The sequence below is a fragment of the Pagrus major genome, chromosome 10 (genome assembly GCF_040436345.1).
Source record: "Pagrus major chromosome 10, Pma_NU_1.0".
In the NCBI taxonomy this organism is placed as follows: domain Eukaryota; kingdom Metazoa; phylum Chordata; class Actinopteri; order Spariformes; family Sparidae; genus Pagrus; species Pagrus major.
This window is the reverse complement of record NC_133224.1, coordinates 17,307,956-17,328,247: the sequence shown is the minus strand read 5'-3', so window position 1 is coordinate 17,328,247 and position 20,292 is coordinate 17,307,956. Positions and strand designations below refer to the sequence as shown.

The following is a 20,292-nucleotide window of genomic DNA, read 5'->3' as shown; positions in this document are numbered from 1 at the left end:
TGTTTCAAAGCTCTTGCACTAGTAGTGTAAACACTGACACTTCCACGGTGCCCCGTGCTCCTAGTCCGGACTGCTGGCTGCATGGCTAATTGAGCCAGTTAGCAGCAATAGCTGAGCAGTGAGTTTGAGGACAGCCTTCTAATGTCAAACATTCATCATTCTACACAATGAAGCTCAAAACATTCAACTGTAGGAACAAGAAGAAACACAGTTTTGACTGGAGGGGAACTTTAACATTTTATTTCAAGATGTATGTAATACAAACACTACACCAAGATGTCTTTCAAACTTGATAGTTATTCTGATGCTGTGACAGTGTATGGACAGTAGTCCAAACACAATTATTCTAATTGTTTACAGATAAAGCTGTAACATCTATGACTTTTAACATATGGACATCACAATGACTGAGGCTGGTTTACCAGAGCTTGATCACAATCAGATGAACTAGAGAAAGATGTCTTTGCCATCAAGACTGGGAAGCCCATCTCAGTACAAAGTAACATTGCAAACCTTTGTTTTAAATTGTCAGGTCCTGTTCCTTCTTCTCACAGACTGAATTTAAAACTCACAAAGAAAGCAAGACACAAGTGAGGAGTCAAGGGGCATTAAAGAAAAGTCCGGAATGATATCAGTTCAGGATCAGCACTACTTAATGTGTGGATGGATTTACATCATAGCTCACCAAAAGGAGTCTTGAGACTTCAGGGGTTTATGATCGTCTGTTTAACTTTTGGTGAAACGTCGTGTTTCACCTGCTTCTCTTCCAGTTAAGATGGATGGTTGTGTGAGGAGATTCGTAAGCCTCAGACAGTAACTGACTCGCATGACTGATGACAAACTGAAATGTTACTGTAAAGACTGTCCTGTGCCAGACAAAGTGTGATGTATCTGTTAAAAACTGGTCCAGATACAAAGTTCAGTTCAGTTGGGTCCCCGTCTCTCTGAGGCACCTGAGGGTGGGAGTAGTGTGAGGACAGCCTTGTGGGAGAAGGGTGTCAGGGTGCCTACGCTGGTCTGCTGAACCTGAAGTCATCCATCGCCCAGCCAACAAAACAAATCCCACTTTGTCACAGCTACATCATCATTTCTAGGGGGCTTTGGCCACGCCCACTAATGCTGGCCTGAGGGTGCGTCCGTGAAGCTTGTAGCCCACTTTGGTTACTATGGCGACGCTGCCGGGCTCCTTGCCCTCCACTGGGGCATGGAAGAGAGCCTCGTGCTCGTAGGGGTCAAACTTCTGGCCGTCAGGGTTGAGCTTGACCAGGCCGTGCTTTGTGAACACCTTCTGGATCTGGACCTCGGTCATCACCAGGCCGTCGTACAGGTTCTTCAGGTGAGGGTTCTGGTTCGTCACCTCCTCCTTGGGCACGCTCTCTGTGGCCTTCTCCAGGATGTCGGCCACCTCCAGCAGGTCCTTACAGAAGCCCTGGATCCCTGGTGATGGAGGGAAGTTAGAACATTATTCAGCATGTTTTAAATCTTTGTATTATTAATGTTATGCATCTACACTGTCTGGTCACCCAGGTTTCTACATGATGACACCTAAAAGCCAGAAAATTGGGTATTCAATCCCAACACATTTTGAAAAAACACTTTCTGTCTGACATCCCATCCCCCCATTTTCTCTTGTTCAGTAAGAGAAGTGAGAGCAGCTTTACCTGCCAGGATTTTAGAGCTGGGCTGGAATGGTAGAGGGCAGCCTCATACACATGTGTAGCTGTTTTAATAATGTATATAGCTGTTGTCAGAATTATGTCAGAGTTGATATCCGACAGTAAATTCAGAATTAAAAACCTCCAATATTGGAAAGCAACAAAAAGCCCTACAAGTAACACTTTAAAACTTCTATCTAGTAACAAGAATGCATGAGAATGTTATGCATGCATTTTCAAATTGGAAAAAGATCTCATAAGCTAAAATATAAAAATCAGGGACATTCTAGTATTTAAACAATTCCAGGTGCAAATATAAGTTTTAAGTTAACTAGACCAACTGCTGAACCACTTTATGAAGACACACAATTTAGCCAATAGGCTAAAGTTGCCCTGTAGTGGCATCTCCTGGTTGGAACACACAACTGCAGAGGTTTTTATCAAGACCACAGAGATGACATTTTGCAGGATTTATCCATGGTAAAGCTCATGTCTGTGGTGGAACATATTGAAATGTAGAAAACTGGTCATTACCGTATATTTTAGCATCGTCTATCATCTTCTGACTCCTCGTCCTGAGGTTCTCTGTGTCTGCTAAGGCCCGCTTGTACTTTTCCTGAAAAGATGGTAGTAACAGTGAGTCATGGGTTTAACACACAATATTATCAACATTATGGAATGAAGATCTGGGCTATTAACTACAGTAATTAGTTACCAAGTCTGTTTAGTACTTGTGGAATGTAGTTCCATTTTTATCGGTGCCATATTTACACAAGTTCTTTATTCACCCAAAATGTCAATGAAGATCATTTTAATTTTACAATCTACCGTTGAGATACCTGTAGAAGCTTTTCCACACAAAGCTTTTAATTGAGGGAAATATACATCATCTCAGTTTGGCTTGTTACTCTGCCTTAAATGGTTAAGGTAACGAAAAATGCTTTATATGTGTCAAATTGTTCAGACAATTATCACTTTATTAAGATATTTCTGGGCCTTTTTTTAAATTTTTAATAGACAGAAGGAGGTGAAGAGGCAGACAGGAAATGGGGGAGGAGAGAGAGGGTCATGGAATGCTAAAAGGTCACGGGCTAGAGTCAAACAGGCAACTTTGTGGTTATATTGCATGTGCAGTAACCATTCAGCTACCAAGTTTCTCCACATATTGTCATTTTAAGGTTGAAGTCAGAATGATGCAGTGGTTCTCCCTGCCTGCTCAACTCTACTAAACTGTAAGTGTCCCTCTCTGCACACTTACTGTCATCTCCTTGAGCTGCTCCTCCAGCTGGCCCTTCTCCTCCATCAGGCCTTTCTCTGCTGCACTCTGCTCGGGCTTCTCAGCCTCCTCCTCTGACCTGTGGCCATTCTTCTGCTGGGTGGCAGTACATAACAATCGTGGAGATGCTCTGTGGGGAAGGACAAAGAGCACACAGTAAGTCATATGTAAGTGCTGGTGGCTGCCTGCTCACTTGCCTGTCTTAATTATGTTCTGACCAACACTGACACCTTGAATCAACTGACCACCTGGCCTCAAGTGTAGGTCTCACTATCAAGGCATACATGAGCGATTATTGAGGTCAAATATTATACTTCAGTATTTGTTAAGATATACTTCCTAGAATGGAAATGAATAGTCAATTAATTGAACAGTTGGCTGGCTAACAGGGAATCTACAATTGTGATAGCTGATCAATTGTGTGAGTATTTTCTTTAAGCAGAAATAGTCAAAATGACCTGGTTCCTGTCTCCCTCAAATGTTTTCAACCCATATCTAACTTCTGTACATGTTATTTTACTTATTCCCCATAAGTCAGGGTATTCTGGTTCTTGGTCCAGATCTGCTAATTGATGGTATCAGACAGCTTAATTTACACAACTGCCAATTGTAAAACTGCCAGCAGTACTTACTAAGCATGTTATACAACTACCCTGTCTGTCATTCGATGAGAAACGTCCATTTTGATACAGTCTTGATAGCTTATTTTACAACTTCCAATGATTCTATTTCATCATCTCATAGCCGATAGAGTAGTGAGGACACATGACGCCAGACTCCATTCACAAATCATTCATCTATTTATTCATTCAAGGAGGTTTACGCAAAATGAAAACTGACTCAATAACGATAAAAGAAACTTAGCTAAAATTAACAGATTTATGAATGGAGTTTGGTTTGGCATTCTCTTAAGTCAAGAAAGACGGATCACAATATCGGAAGACAACGCATTATACAACGCACATCAGCTCATAAAAAATAAATATTTGAAAAGACAGACAGACATCCGAAGTCAAACTCCACATACCAGCCTGAAAGTTAGCTTAACGAGCTAAACTACAGCCCCCTCCTCTTCATTTAGGATATGTCACGTTATGTCATCATCCTGTTTCTAGCAATGACATGCCAACAATGGCACTAATACGCTGGTTTGGCTGAACAGTTGAGACAGGTCACCTCCAACACACAAAAAGGTCTCAATAGTCAGTTTATGTCTGTAACTACTACTCACATAAAGGTCAACATTAAGGACCATGGTCGGTTATGAAAGCTAACCTTGCTAGCTGGCTACTACCATCGCCCCCAGCGATGACAGGAGCTCCTCATTCTAACAAACCAAGCCTTAGCGTTGCTGTAACCGCCACATTTCGTTTTAAAAAGTCCATAATTATATCTGTTACCTTATTAGCGCAGGCGAAGCTACAAGAGAGTAGCTCTGTCTCACTGCTCGTACACACCAGCTCGCCATTTTCACTGTGCACAACTGCAGGTAAAACCTCCTCCTAACACACGCTGAAGGGACGCTCAACCATGATGGCGGCAGCGTGCACTTTGAGCCAATCGGGAGCGAGTGCGAAGAACGCCTCCCAAACTTGACCAATCAGATTCAGGGAAGAGTTTGACGACGAGTTGTAGTTCGGTTGAGTTGAAGTTAAAGGTGAAAGGTACACATGTGACCAAGGACAGTTTTTGAAAAGCCTTATCAGGTCCTCATTACTTGGTCATTCAACTCCAACTGTTTGTGTAGGTGAAATACATTCAGTGCTTCAATATTTTCCTAAGCACAAATGTTAAAAAGCACAAAATAAAACTTAATAACTTAGGTAATAGTTTAATGTGATTGCACATAGCATTACAGCTGCTGCATTAAGATCTTACAATTGAAGACGACATATATACAACGATCAAAAGACTTTTTCAGATTGTCTGTTAATGTTGAGGTGAAAATACAGTGGAAACCGAAAACAAACTACAGTTCCCATGATGCTCCACTAACTCAGAGAGCAGGCTGCTCATTGCCACTGAAGTGGGAGCACCTTGAGCCACTGCATGGATCAGAGGAGCAGGGATCAGCTCAAAGGCGCCACTGGTAACGGAGACTTTAATTTTAATATGTTAAATTGGAAAATGATTTCATGATCAGAAGGTTACAAGTTCTTCATTCACTTTTGATTAAGAGACATAATTTTGGTTCATTTTTGAGAGTACACTGTCAAATATGTGTTAAACATAACAGTGGGAATGTTTAGTTTAGAGTTTGTTGGTTTAAAGTTGGTTTGAAAATAATACTTTGTATAATTTGTCCTTTGCTCTCTGATGGTTTTCAACCTGATGACCAACCAACTGCTGAAAAAATAAATAAAAATTTGCATTGAGTTGTCCTGTGCGTCCTTTGAGGATTTCACCCACCAAACCATTTTCAAGTTGGGCTGGAGTTGAACGAACCTGATAACTTGACAAGTAATGTTAGCATTCATTTAGACTTGTGTCTCTGATATCACATATATGTAAGTCTAACATTTACTCTCCTTTTAATTCTGTCATTAGCTGTAGCCGTAGTCTCAGTAGCCACACAGACTTCATTATACACCGTCACTGAGAGGCAGCTACACTTATTGTCTCTTTATTTTACTAAACACATTTGGTGCATATATACACATACCCAAAGATACTGAAATTATTAATTAATTCATTCATTCAACCTTTATTTCGATCTCGAAAAATCATTGAGCGCAAGCTCTAATTTGTATGATGTTGAGAGCACAATTAAAAAAACAGAATGGGTGCAAAAATGTGATAACAAACAGAAACAGCGGACATAATCACAGAGTGAATAAACAGAACGGGTGCATGAAAATGATAACCGATAAGAAGCAATATGACAGAATATGAATAAAACGGAAAAATAGTGCTTGAAAATGATAAACTGCAGCAAACGAACATGACACAACGCCAATAAAACAGATGTTGCTGTGGCAAACACAAGTTTATGATATTACAGGTTTTGTTTAGCAAGATAATCTTCACGAATGATCACCACTTTTGTGATTTTTGAAGCGTAAATGCATTCGCCAGAAGTAAAAAAGCTAATGTAAGGCTATAAACAAACTACACTGCGGTCGCATGACTTCAACCTCACCACCACTAAGCTTCCTATTACACTACACTGCACACAGTTTACTATAAGTTGATCAATCTTCAAGTTTTAAAGCTGGAGTTTGCAACCAAATTCCACCTGTAAAGACAGACTAGTGAGTAGAAGAGTGTTTTCGGCGTGATGACGTTTAATCTCCCAGACAACCTCTGTAGTCTCATTTAGCCTCTTGTTAGCAACTGCCTCTTCAAAGACACATCTACACTTTATAACTCAAACGTGGGATATTAACTGACATATGTTATGTCGTTGAAACAAATGTGAAAATCTCTTAAGCTTGCGTTAACCACAGACCCTCTTTCAGGCATCTGACTGAAAACCCATTCAAAAAACCCATTGACTTTGAGACAACTGAACCGGAAGTGTAAAAATGCTAACTTATTTCCGGGTATTAGGACTCATTCCTGTGGCATTCTATTTGGTGTGATTTGGAGTTATTGAGTGTTCACTAGCAACTTGTGCTTTTTCAAAGATGATCATCATATAAAAATTAAATAATGGATGGGAAATAGTTTTTGAGGGTAGCACAGTTGTTTTGTCCAGTTTCTCAGGTTATATCAACGCCACACTGTACATGGTAATGCAAAAATCACTTTTTTAAGGTGCTGAGCAGAACACGGAGAGGATCTCATGTTATTGTTTCAGAGCTGTTGAACTAGAGCAACAAAACTGACTCTTTAAGAGGAGCTACATGTCACTTCTTGGACTCCAGCTGAGTGCTGTAATAGGTGACACGTGTTCATATATGTGAGCTGTGACAGTCAGATTGCCTGTAGCTCCCACGCAGCCCTCTGAGTGACACTCCCAGTCACAGCCTGTTAATTCAAAGGCGCCTCGTCTCTGTCTGCTTCTCGTCAAGTAATCAGCCTCTCTGTGGATGAAAAGAAACCTTGCATCATCTTTCACTCCCTCTTTTCCTGTTGCACACACACACACACACACACACCAATCTCCTTTTCATTTCCCGTCTCTCTCTCTCTCTCTCTCCCTCGTCCTTTCTTTCAGTGCACATCTGACAAGGCGGAGTTAATTGATAGGCATGTCATTTCTCTTTGGTCCTTCCAGCCCCGTGACTCCACCTGTTCACATGTTTCAGTCGCTGCCTCAATGGAGGAAAAAAAAAAAGGGAGAAGCAAATTACTCCTTCATTTTGCAGTAAGCAGAGCAGACAGGTTGGCACTTCCTGATTAGGAGGAGGTTTGTTTCATGAGGTGAGGCAAGGATCTCTCTTGTTTCTGCCTTGATGAGGCCTCGCAGAGTCAGACTTTGATGTCTGTCATTAATGAACCCCTTAAAAGACTTGTGATTCGTGCTTAATGGGGAGAGGGACTCGGGCAACATGGGTAGTTACGAAGGCGTACAAGCAGCTTCTGTCTCAGACTGGCCCCTTTTGATAAAAACTTTGACTGTGTTTGCCCACTCCTCTCTCGACTGCAAGTGGAAGCATGAAAATGACATGTCATTATAACCAGGTTTCACTTGAATCAAAAAGTCTGTTCAAGTTCATTGAAGGGGCACTCTCTGATAAGAAAATGTCAGAAGAGGAAGAAGACGATGACGACCACAAAGAAGACAAATTCACAGTTCAGTTACAGCGAGTGAAAACAGTCTTATAAAGTCTTCTGTTGCTCTGGAGGAGCTTTATCAAGTCTGAGAAAATAACCTTGATGTTGTCCATGTGATGTTTTCATGGGTATCTTAACAGAGAGCCTGTTTGACTAGGGTGTAAATCAGTGGAAGCCAGTCAGGTAACATGTGGCACCCCACCAGCCACAAAGATGAATTCAGAGTTGGCAACCTTAATAAATTCTTATTTAATACTTGAAAATGAGTAAATAAATTGTTTTTAAGGTTGGAGCATTTTAATATTATTTTGAAATAACATAGAATGAAATGAAGGGTGGCCCCGAGGGTCAAAACACAACGCTATTTCACAAAACACAGACATAATGTTGTGACCATCCAAGACAGACTCACCACGAGCTATGAGACTGTCAAATGATGGCATACGCTGCTGTATAAGCCACAATTTCATATGATGTCAACTGTGTTTTAAGAAAAACACGTTTTATTCGGGATGTCATGGAGAAGTACTACACCCTCAAGTGTAACGATGATGTCTGTGATTGGTGGAGCTTGCTGTTTCCATTGAAATGTTTACAGCAACCACTAACGTCATGTCAGCTAGTGCCCAAAGAGGAGAAAAACACTACAAGTCAGGCCATGTGGCCCGAGTCGAAAGTTGTTGAAAAGGATACATTTGCAATGGTTTATGGGATTGGTAACTGTTCCCTCTTTCAAACATGATGAACTCACTTTTGTATCTTCGTTTTTTTTTCCATTTTCCAAAATGTTTTGCCTGAAATCAAATGATTTATTGTCATGATTCATCTCCTAGTTTGATGGAATGGTTCCAGGCTCATAGCTCTGTGTACAAGGATTTTGTGAGATGTCAGTGGAGCGAATGAATGTGAAACTCACTTCCTGAACTGTGGGTGGTCACTGTTGAGCTGTGTACTACGTAAATGATAATAAATATTTATGTTATCAATAAGAGGGGCCGTCATTGTGGTGCTTCGACATAAGCCCATGTGGAAATGACCACACACATTACCACAAACTCTTGCGGTCACCTTTTTCTCATCACGAAAGAAAATATTTGGTTGACATACAACGTCCATTTGGAACAGTGGCTGGAGCTTTCAACCACATCACATTATCTTCATCTGCAGATGCAGGATTTTCTTCTGTCTGAGCACTTTTGGTCCACCTTGAATTAAAACCTGAGTTTGTAAATTCCTGCTTGGACTTGTAAATCTTTGCTCTTTGCTAAAGTGATTATTTGAGGCTAAATTTATGTTGTCAGCTTAGCACGGCTGTTTAATAAATGTAAACATTAATTAGAGTTGTTCGTGATGATTTTTGTGTATTCATGCTGCCTTCAGTAGTTCAGTTGAATTGCAATATATGATCTAAAAAGAGCAGCAACCAAAAAAAGGCACTTTCTGCACTTTCACCTGTGATGTCTCACTCGGAAAGAGGAATATGTTTGAAAATACTGCTGTGACAGGTCTAATCCCCATTTCCCCTCATCGACCCGACCCTCATTTGAGCCTCTTTATGCCAAAGTTGGACCGTGACACGTGGTGATGAGTGTGTTTGTTGGGTGCTTATCTGGGTTAAGGATTTGGTCCTTATGAATAGTCATTGTGAGCTCTCAGCCTTGGGGAACGGAGCAACAGACAGAGCTGTCTGTTTGTTTACCAGAGAAGCTGCTGAACCAACTTGCCTCTAAAACCCAATGTCATATAAAAGCAGGAAGGAGGAGGAGGAGGAGGGGGGCGGGGGCTGATGGAAGGCAGACACGAATGAGTGGGGGGCATAGACGGCATCGGAGAGGCATAACACAAGTGCATGGAGCAGAATAAACCTTGCATCAAAGCTCGCTTGTAATGGAAGAAAGGTTGAGAGCAACTGGGTGGATGCAGATTGTTTGAAAGTTTTTTTTTTCTTCTTCTTCCGACGCAAACTAGAAGACAACATATTCAAGGTCGTTCAATTATTCATGTTCGGGGATCTTCTCTGAGCCCTCTCTCTTCTCATCCAACAAGACTAACAAGACCTTCACAGTATTACCAAGAGGATGTTTGTTTACACGGATCAGATTCAGAGCAGGAAAATAGCTCACCAGGGTCAGATGATTGCCACAGATTTTGAAGGGCAGGGTTTGCAAACACCCAGCAGGGGGCATTCAAGCACACGTTTTAATGAATGGCCTTGGATTTGTTGGATATGAGACACGGCAGGAGGAATAAATGCAATACACAACAGAGCCGGAGGGAGGCTTCTCTCAGTGTTAGCGACACACACAGGACAGCGCGCAGCACAAAGGAGGACTTTCATTCATCATTTTCTCCTTTTTCTGAGATGCAAGCAGCAATGCACTCACACACACACACACACACACACACACACACACACACACACATAAACAAACACACACACACAGAGCACAAAGAAAGAGCAAGCACAGAAAGGGACCCTGTCACCACCACTATCTGTGCAGCCCATCACTTTGAGTAATGGAGAGGGAGAGTACTCTGGTGAGGGATCTTAAATGGAAAAGTACAGTGAAGTGAAAAGATTTGTTCTCAGCGCATCCTTCATAAAATATTATTTTTGTCCAACTCGAGGTTCCAAAGATGCACCTGATGTGTTCAGCATGCTTAAAAATATGTACACAGATAAAAGATCAAAGCTCAACTTTGTCTGGCACACCAATTAACTGGAATCACAAAAAATATCAGAGAATGTGCGTGTAGGATGGAGTATATGTAAACATTCACCCCCACCTGCCCGAGATTTACATTTACAGATCTTTAGATGTGCAATAAAGCCAACACATCCTCACACTGAAATGATATATCAGTATTATTGGCCAATATTGGCCTGTCACAGATATATCGGTATCAGCGTGTATGATGTCCAATATGTGTCGATATAGAAACTTTATTTTTCCTGAACATAAATCAGAAAAAGACACCTGGGGTAATTTATAAATATTAAATTCCCAGTAAAGTTTACTATTTCGGTGTACTGATGAGATCTCCTGCATCCATTACGTTATATCTTCGTCACACGTGTTTGATGAGCACATTTGAGGGATGATTGCAAAAAATGTGTTCACATATGCACAGCAGATATATGATATCAGTACTTTTTTACTCCCTAATATCAGCATCGGCTTTGGCCACAGAAAATCCAGTATTGGTCTGGACTGGATTGTACTAACCTATAGGGTTGTTTTTCTGATGAGAAGCTGTTCTAGGAAGATCTAGGCATTAAGGTCTCAGTATCTGCTCAGTCCACCTCAGCCTTCCTGTCGGAGTGCTGCTCTAACATTTCCACTGCATGTCTGAGCAAAAATGACACGGTGCAAATTAGAAAAATTATTTTTTGCCGCATTAACTCTGAGTTCTGACACTGAGGTTGGCAGATGCATGCCTTCACTGGGCTCTGATACTTATTATTAGCAAAGAGGAGTGTAGAAAACAATGAAAGATCTGTTAAACTTTCCTCAATTATACATTAACAATAAATTAAGTGTATTCATTTAATAGTTTTAAGCCAATATTTGGTTGAAGTAGCTCAAACAAATAAGTTGTGCTGGATTTGGTGGTTGAAAGCTGTTATTTCCGTTTGTCAGATACATACTTAAATTAATTCCACCATTTTTCCACATTAAAGTGTGATTTTAAACAGGTCTTGGGGAGTACTACTACTGCATATGTGCAAAAGTAGTATAAAGCCTTTTGTGGCTCCAGAGAACACTGCATGTAATCTGATAAATTGCCTCCGGTGATGTCACTCTGGCTAATTAGCACTGTGCGTAATTTGAAAAGCAGTCCACTGGTCCAGCATCACAATCGATACGATAGAACCAGACATATCACCTTTTTTATTCCATGCATTGTTCTTTCATTTCAAAACCTTGTGCCTACATTACCCACAGTGCAACATAACCACTGAGTGACTTCATTGGAGGCAGTTTATCGCTTTACATGCAGCTTCTTCTGGAGCCACAAAAGGCTTTATACTACTTTCTTTACATCAGACCTAAACACACTTTAATGTGTAAAATTGGCAACATTACCCTTTAATTAACAATCAGGGCTTACTAATAAGTGACTGTGATTGGGATCAGGGCCACAAAAGTCAAAACTTGAATGATATTTGTTCAAAACTATATGCATTTGTATTGTTTGTTAATAGATTTGTGAGGTCTCTCATTGACTATTCCTGACACCCTATCCTCATTAACTTCACCTTAACGCTAACATTAGCTTATAATTTTCTTGCTTTACTTGACAAGAATTCCAAATAAGGCGCTCTCATAGACATGTCTGAAGTCAGTAAAATATTAAAAGGGTTAAAGTGATGCTGGAGGATGCACCACAGAGGTGAAGTTACATGACTTGCACTCGAGTCAGACTTGACACATGAAACTGTTGATTTAAAACTGGCTATATGCTATAAATACAGTAATTAACCAGTCTAAGTGTCTACTGCCATGTTAGTGGCTCTGTGAGGATGTACCAGCTGTGGCTCAGGAGGTGGAGCAGGTCGTCCAGTCATCTGAAGGTCAGTGGTTTGATTCCCCGACTCCCCCACGCTGCATGCCGATGTGTCCTTGTGCAAAATTTTGAACCCAGAATTGCTACTGATGCTCGCCTCTGGCATCAGTGTTTGAAGGTGTGTGTGAATGTGTGGTGACAAGTGTTGTAAAGCACTTTGAGTGGTCAGTGGAAAAGTGCTATAGAAACTCAAGTCCATTTTACGTGGTCACAATGGTATCTTAAGCTAAATGCTAACATTAGCATGCTAACATGCTCACAGAAGGTATACTGTATATACAGGTATACATTGTTCATCATCGTGGTTTATTTGACAGACTCGAGACTTGTTGGTCTTAACTCAGAATTTTGCAGCCAGATTGTAATGCAATCTATGCCTTTGTATCATTAAACCACTCGACACATACTTCAGCTTGTATTGGTCTTAAAGAACTATTCAAACTGAAGAATACAGTGAGGTTGTGTGAGGACGATTGCATATAGAAATATGTAAACACAAGATGGCCCCTCCCCTGAGAGTCTTTCTGCGTCTGACTCCAGCTGAAGACCCTGAGCTAACCTTGAGCATTTGAATAACTTGTGGGAGTAATAAGTCACTGCTGCATTACATGATGTGACAGCACATCATTTCCCCCTCATCCCCATAGACAAGCACGCCAGCCTCTGCACTTGATCCACCCCCGACACGCACACACACACACACACACACACACACACACACCCTATACCTCCATCCATCCTCTTTTCCTTCCCATCCTCCCTTGACAACAATTAAGACGTTTGCCTTGCACAATAAACAAATCTGTTACAATTAGTGTTGTTACAGCAGGGTGCGCTTTAGTGCCCTACCTTGGGTCCAGGGTGGAGGAGGTGGGAGGGAGGGAGGAGTCACTAGGAAGCCCCTGCACCAGCGTTCAAATGTTTAGCCCTGTTGGGTATGCAAACCCCAGGGGGGAGGTTTGACTGGGAGGTGTGGGTGGGAACGATAGCTGAAAGTGGCCAAGCTCTCTGGGGAAATCTGACAAATGGAAGCGTGTTTCCATTCCCAAAGCAAATAATTTACATCAGGCATGCAGGATAGGACTGCTCTGATGTGTTTATTACGGAACTGAAGAGGCTTTAAAGATGTTGAAAGTGAGCAGAGCTGAAGCCTTTTAAAGTGTTTTATCATCCTATGGCTCCAGAACCTGGTGTCCTGAGGTTTACTGGAGAGTTATATTGTGCTGATGTGGTCTAAATGCTGTGTCAGAGGCTTTTACCACCAAGTCATTCCAATATATCAGTGAATACGTGTACTTTTTTTTAAGAGATGACTCAGTATCACAAGTATAACAAGTATCTATGGGCTATACGCCCATAGATACTAATAGGTTTAAGAGTTGTACTTCAACACGATCAAGTTGCTGTTTCAGAAGCTTTTGTCTTGACAAAGTGTAATTAATGGTTTTATCAACGGTTGATTATTCATCTAATAATGCTTTATTGATCAGTTTAAAACCATTAACGAGGACATCTTGTGGATTGTCAGTTTTTATCCTCCTAACGGACTCTTTGGACCACTCAAGGTTGAAATGAATTAGTTCTTACCACATGTGGTCTGATCAAAAGGCACAAGTGTCCAGCGGTTTGCTGCAGCCACTGGACTGGACTCTGTATAATCCTCGTGAGGCAACATCCTCCTTCAAGGCTGCTGATGATAGCATGAACCGGGAAGAAGAAGTGGATACAGCCTCCAGGTCTGAAAATGGAAGTCAGGATGGAAGTACCTTCAACTTGCATTCTTTCTATCAGCCAGCGGGGGGCGACTCCACTGTCTAGGAGAAGATCACCCTACTTCTCACTTGAATTATTACCTCAAGAAAGAGTTGTCAATGGGTGACATCATGATGGCTATGTCTACCTCTTTATGCAATCCATGGGTAATAGTAGCTGTATGGCAGGTAGAGTGGGCCTCTTCTGCCGTTGGTTGTAGGACATTTGTGTGTGTGTCATGGTCCTCTGTCATTTTTGTTTTATCATGTGTGTGTTTCACATTCCCTCTTTTCTTTGTCAGATCGTTCTGTTTCCCGTGTTTCACCTGAGCCTGTCCTCCAGTTTCTCCCCATGGTATGTTTTCTGTTTTTTGTTCCTGGCTTTATGTCTCCACTTGGCTCTTCTGATTTCTGGTTTGAACTTTGCTTTTGATTTGTTCTTTGTTTTTTTTTTTGGTGTTTGCTCTTCTTGGTTTTTGGTGATATCAGCTTTAGTATTAAGACTGGCCTTTTGTTTCTCTAATCCTGCCTGTCTCCTGTGTGTTTCTGCTTTTGGGTCCTTACTTTTTCTCAAAATTGTGACACAGAGCTTAGTTGAGTTATTTTCCAGTATACACTTGACTCATCCTTTTCTGAACAGCCAAAACTTAGTAAATATAGCTCAAACCCATGGTTAGTTTGCACACAACCTAATCTACCAAACCAAAAGAATGATCACAACACAGATTATAATTAATAAGACCTGACTAAAAACAGCCATGTAAGAATATGACATCAAAATATCAGTGATATGTGTATAAAGTACTTCATAAACAAACAAGTCAAACTCTGGTAATTGTACATCTGAGACAAAAAGGGAAACCTACATCTTCTTCTGTCCTCATAGATGAATTGAAGCAACTGAAGCTAGCACCCGTAGCTCTGATTAGTCCATCATCCTTGAAGGTTTATTGTAGGTCAGTGTGATCGCTGTGAGAATTAAACCTGCCTGTGACACAGCTCTGCACATCACTCATCACAAGTCAGCCTCACAACACAACACTGAACTGCTCAAAAATAAAACTTTGACATGAAAATACCATCCACAGGCATCCTTTTTTTTTTTTTTATACATGTGAGTGTTCCTTCCTCACTCTGACACATGTAAATCACAAAGAGCCAAAAAAAGAAACTGGAATCATGCTTCAAAATGTTCCCTGTAGCTTCTGGCCCGCAGATTAATCAGCACCTCATTAAAATGTCGACACTTGGACTGTAATTAAAATCTATTAACAGGTTCTATCCACTTGAGTTTAAATCTCGCAATATGTAAGTGTCTTTTCTGAACTGAATTTAACCTCACTCTGAAGTGTACTCAACATGAAGGTTTCACCTCAATATGCTTCACCTGCATGCATTCATCGGCTTCAGTGTGTAAGTATTGGTGTATTCAATATGTGTAGTTACGGATGGAGTCTTGAACATGAAAATACTCTTGTACGAGCATGTCTTTGGCATTGTTTGTTCAAGCGCTGGTGGTGCCGAGGGACACCGAGGCATTCAAAGACCCTTGTTTCTTCCTGACAAAGTGTGTGTCCAGCAGCCAGGGTGAGTTATCAACCTCGTCGCTTTTAATGTGGGATGACAGAGTGTGACCGCTGGGCTACAGGGACCTGTCTACAGGGGGATAGAGGAGGGGGCAGCAGAAGTGTGGTCTCTAATTGATGGTCACACTTTTCAGACCATGCAAGAGGAGATATAAAATACTTTGGGGGGTGGGTTGAGCGTTGGTGTCTGTGTGTGGTTAAAGGTGTGAGTGTGTGTTGGTGTGAATCAGTTCTTTAGGGATCCTGAACTGAGGTAATTATTCTCAAGAGTTCGATGGGGTCAATTGTTGGCTGCCTCTGTATTGGGGCGTAACATCTCATTAAACTGAGTTTGAAGTATGCTGTGTATGGACCATATTCACATGGCGGCCATTTTCCTCAGGGTGGGAAGCTCGGATGTTGCTGTGTTGTGGTTGTGAGTCTTATAAATGTTGGGAATTTGACAATAGTAATTATTTTACCACTTCTTGATTGATCAGCAATTGAAAAGACAATTAATATTGAAAATGTGGAGGTTAAACAACATATTAGATAACCTGTTAGCTACAGCAACAGCTAACGTTAGCAATCAACCACTTATTGCTAATATTGCTGTTACTTTACTGATAGTGTAATGATGTAAATTAATTTAAAAATATCAACACACATCTTGGATACATTATTAAAGCCTGGAAGTGGAACAATCAAACAGAAATATTAGCTAGGAAACGGTTGAATGCTACCATTAGCTAATGGGTTAGTATGCTGTTTTACTTTGAAATATGGCCCGGTGTCCCTCTGGATTGCTGATCAATCGGTAAGCGGTGAAATGATAACAATTTGTCAGATTCCTTATGACTTTTTAGACATAATCCAATGCTTCCACGATTCCAGCCTTCAAGATTCCCACCCTGAGCATGACATCAGAGGAAAATGGCCACCCAGAACTGGTGTTTTTCTTGCTAACAGGATGCTAATCCTCTTTCTGAGAGCAATTAGTACAGGGTATCATTCATTCATAAAGATCTACGTAACCAGCACTAGCTAACACTTCTAAAGTACGTCAGTTATTATGATACCCTGTTACTTAGTTAGCCCCTGCTCCGGAAGTATTACCCATAATCTTTTCCCCAGTAACCTCCCCCTGGGAACTTGTGGATAAAATATTTTCAGTTAGTACCTACTCCTGTTTTAATGTACTTTGTACTAAGAGGTTGTAGCCATGCATGACCCTTTTGATATGTTAAAAAAACACACATCAGTAGCAAGAATATTGCAGTTTTCCTGGTATTAAGGTATCAGTTAAAGTGGTTGGTGTCCCACCGGATTTTCTTTTACATATAGAAACGCCACTGGTCCTGTGTATTTTGCTCAATGACCAACTGTTAGCTCGTCAATTACAACTTTAGAACAACTTGAAAACTGCATTGGGTTATTTAGGAGCATAATCATCACTGATATATGACATAATGTTTTAACAAGAAAAAATACCTGTACACACATCCAGCAGACATTAGCATTAAAGCTACCTTGCTTTAGCCCTCAGCCAACTCATCTGGTTCTTTAATGAAGCTATTTAACTGTATTCATTAGCTAGTTGTCGACAATATTGTCTGTCGGCCGTTTTGTGTTAAATTGTGGTACTTTAGTTTTTTGTGTTTCCCAGAAACACTTTTTATCCCCAGGGAAGAACTGGGAGCTTGTTGCTCCTTCAGTCATACATGGTTACACATATGTGTGTATGGGGTCAAAATAGTTTTAGCATCTATACATAAGAAGATCCTATCTCAGTTATCTATGTGAGATACGTGATTCTTTGTAAACGTTCCAGGAAAAGCTGCAAATTCAGAGACAAATTTCAGAGTGCATCTCCCCAGCATGAACCCTCGCAAAACTAAACTCAGTAAATATTTCATGGCCCTCATTGATGGGTGCCTGTGGCACCGTCTTGTTTATGTGTGTGTGTGTGTGTGATCGCAGATGAGAGGTATGGATGAATAAAGCGGGTCTTGCATCATCTGACACAGAGACAGCTCAGGGGGGGGCAAACCTTGGACTGCAGGAGTCCAGCTTGTTAGCATGCTGCTGAGCGGCTGCTGAACGTAGCTTTGTTCGTCATGAAATTTTCACGGATAATTGGATGTTATGAAGATTAATGTGCATTAGTTTTACAGAGCCGCGGGAGAACTGCAAGAGACTGACTCTCAACAGCTGTCTGTGGCCTCTTTAGTGCTGATAGCTGTGATAGTATTAGCTTGATTTCTTGATGTTGTTTGGTTACCTGATTGATCAAGTGATTCATTCATTCATTCATTCATTCATTCATTCATTCATTCATTCACTCACTCACTCACTCACTCACTCATATCTTACCAATTCGCCCATTTGTACGCTTTTGTACAATATGTACCAAACTGTGCTCTTACAACACATCTCCAGTTAGACTCCACTATAATTTACCACAAATTACTCCTATTACAGAATGCATAGGAGTGACTCTAATTGTATGTTTCACTCTCATTACTATTGTTTCTCCATGAACACTGCAGACTGTTATATTCAATAATGAATCAACCACTTTCATATCCAGGGTTCCTCAGAAAGGAATCAAATCCACTGCAGCTGCAGTCTGCTACTTTTTCAGATTCTTACCAAAAATGTATAAGAGTTACTGTATGGAGCTTCAGACAGGACATGGGGGGAGGCAGGAATATATATTACACCAGAGGATACAAAGGCCGAATTTTGCATTCTTTTGCAAAAGTGTTCTTAAAGTTCCTCCAAAACTTCTTTCTTTTTTTTTTTTTAAACAAAGTTTACTTTCTCTCGCAATTTTTTTCATACTGTGGTGAAAGTTCTGTTTTGCCTCATCCCAGGAACATTTTTTGTGTTATACTTTGCTTGTGTCCTTGTCAGCAGCAACACTAAGACTTTGGCCCGTAAGAAGATGAATGTATGTATGTGTAAAACAAGTCAATTAACTTCAGCGAGGGACACACTGAAATGGAAGTGCATTAATTGTGTACAAATTTTGGGAGGGAACAAAAACATTTTATTATTATAATTATTTATCGAGAAACATTTTAGAGTTGAAGCGCTCAGAGAACGGTGTCTCTGTCTCAGCCACTCTGCACCTCTATCACTTGTCTCTGCTCTATGTAGCTTCAGTGAGAGGGTAGGATCACAGCGTTACATGTTACTTCAACATGCAAGTTTTCAAGACAAAACATTGTTATGACGTAATGAGTTTTGGTTGTAGTTAGCAAGTACGTTACATCTGACACATTGTTACAGAGCTGGGATTTATATTTACGACAGTGGTGTTGCACTCAGAAACTGTGGGGGGCGCCATATCGCACAAAATGGACATTTCTACTTAATGTTGCTTTAACCAACAGAAAACCGCTCTCTGATTTCAAGATGAGAAAGACTGTTAGCTACACTTTCTGCATACTTTCTCCTGGTATGGTAAAATAATACAATCTGTACACCAAAGTTGGTGAGTATATGCAGGTTTTCTAAACGCTATGCGATCGACTCTTTTTACAAGGCCAGTGGACAAGTTTGCCTGTCTGCTTTTCTTTCTTCCTTTTGCATCATGTTCATCATCATGAGCACAGCAGATAAACAGAACAGTAAAGAAAGCTGCTGATCACACACCTCATCAGACTACATCCAGGAGACTATAACAGCAGTTATACATTGGAACTATGGAACCAGGACATTTTTTATGTCACGTCAGCTCACATATGGCCACAAAAAGTGTCAATTGCTGGAATTGTTACATAGCGCCCCTTTAAAGACAAAAGCCAGATGTTAGTAGGTGTTAGTGAGTTTTCTGTCTGGTGTGAAAGAGGTAAGTCAGTTATTTTAGTGGCCAGTCTGAATTTTTCTGGGTGAACCTGAGCATTTGGACGAATGCCGTTTTACTTTTTCGATTTAATTTATAGCATAATTGGCTTTCGTGTTGGGCCTGTCATTTAGATTAAAACAGATTACACTCACAATCACTTTTCCCGCAGCCCTACCCCTCACACACTGCAGCACACACACATACACATTTCTCACAGTGATATAAAATATTTAAACTTAAGCTCCAGTTTAGGAGGTGCAATTACAGGCAGTGTCCTAGCTAGAGGTCATGGAGGGTGCCTACCTTACCCCATTATCTGCCTTCACTCACTTGTGCGTGAGCATAGAAAAACACAGAATATAAACCAGTTTTCAAGATCTTGAGCATTTTTGATTTAAAGTCCTGCACAGATCAATGAGATGCCTTTTGATCTGTGAGTGTGCAGGTACAGTTTACATCTTGATACGTACATATTAATGCAGAATGAATCATTTAACATTTTCCAGGCACATGCATTTTTTACAGTGTTGTCTGTTGAATTATTTTGTTCAAATGACTAAATGAGTAAAAAAATAACTAATAAAAATCATTTGAAGCTGAAAATCCTTGATGCCAAGACATTTTTTGGCTCTCTCGCTTTACTTCCCCAGCGGTGGTTCTTTGACTTTCTCCGCTGGGCCTCATCTCTGCCAAATATAGTTTTTCCAGTTCTCAACTCGACTAAAATTCCAGTTTGTGGATGGCAGCTTTAAAAGAGTCAGAGAGGAGAGCAAATATACACAAACTCAGTATGATATTATTGTGAAAATACTTTCTCATGTTCTCTTCCTCTCTCTTCTCTGTGATACTGCTGCACCTTGTGCCCTCGCAGCCATCAAATATTCAAACTAACTCTGTCCCGTTC

The 20,292-nt window shown here is 40.7% G+C and overlaps 1 protein-coding gene across 1 annotated transcript; it reads right to left on the bottom strand.

Moving 5' to 3' along the window:
* Positions 1–225: 225 nt before the first annotated feature.
* Positions 226–4,436, bottom strand: grpel1 (GrpE-like 1, mitochondrial). Its single transcript, XM_073475536.1, has 4 exons — positions 4,332–4,436; positions 2,914–3,061; positions 2,190–2,271; positions 226–1,437 (listed from the first exon to the last, which is right to left on the bottom strand). The coding sequence occupies exons 1-4, from the start codon at positions 4,397–4,399 to the stop codon at positions 1,091–1,093; spliced, it is 645 nt and encodes a 214-aa protein (XP_073331637.1). The 5' UTR covers positions 4,400–4,436; the 3' UTR covers positions 226–1,090.
* Positions 4,437–20,292: the final 15,856 nt, after the last annotated feature.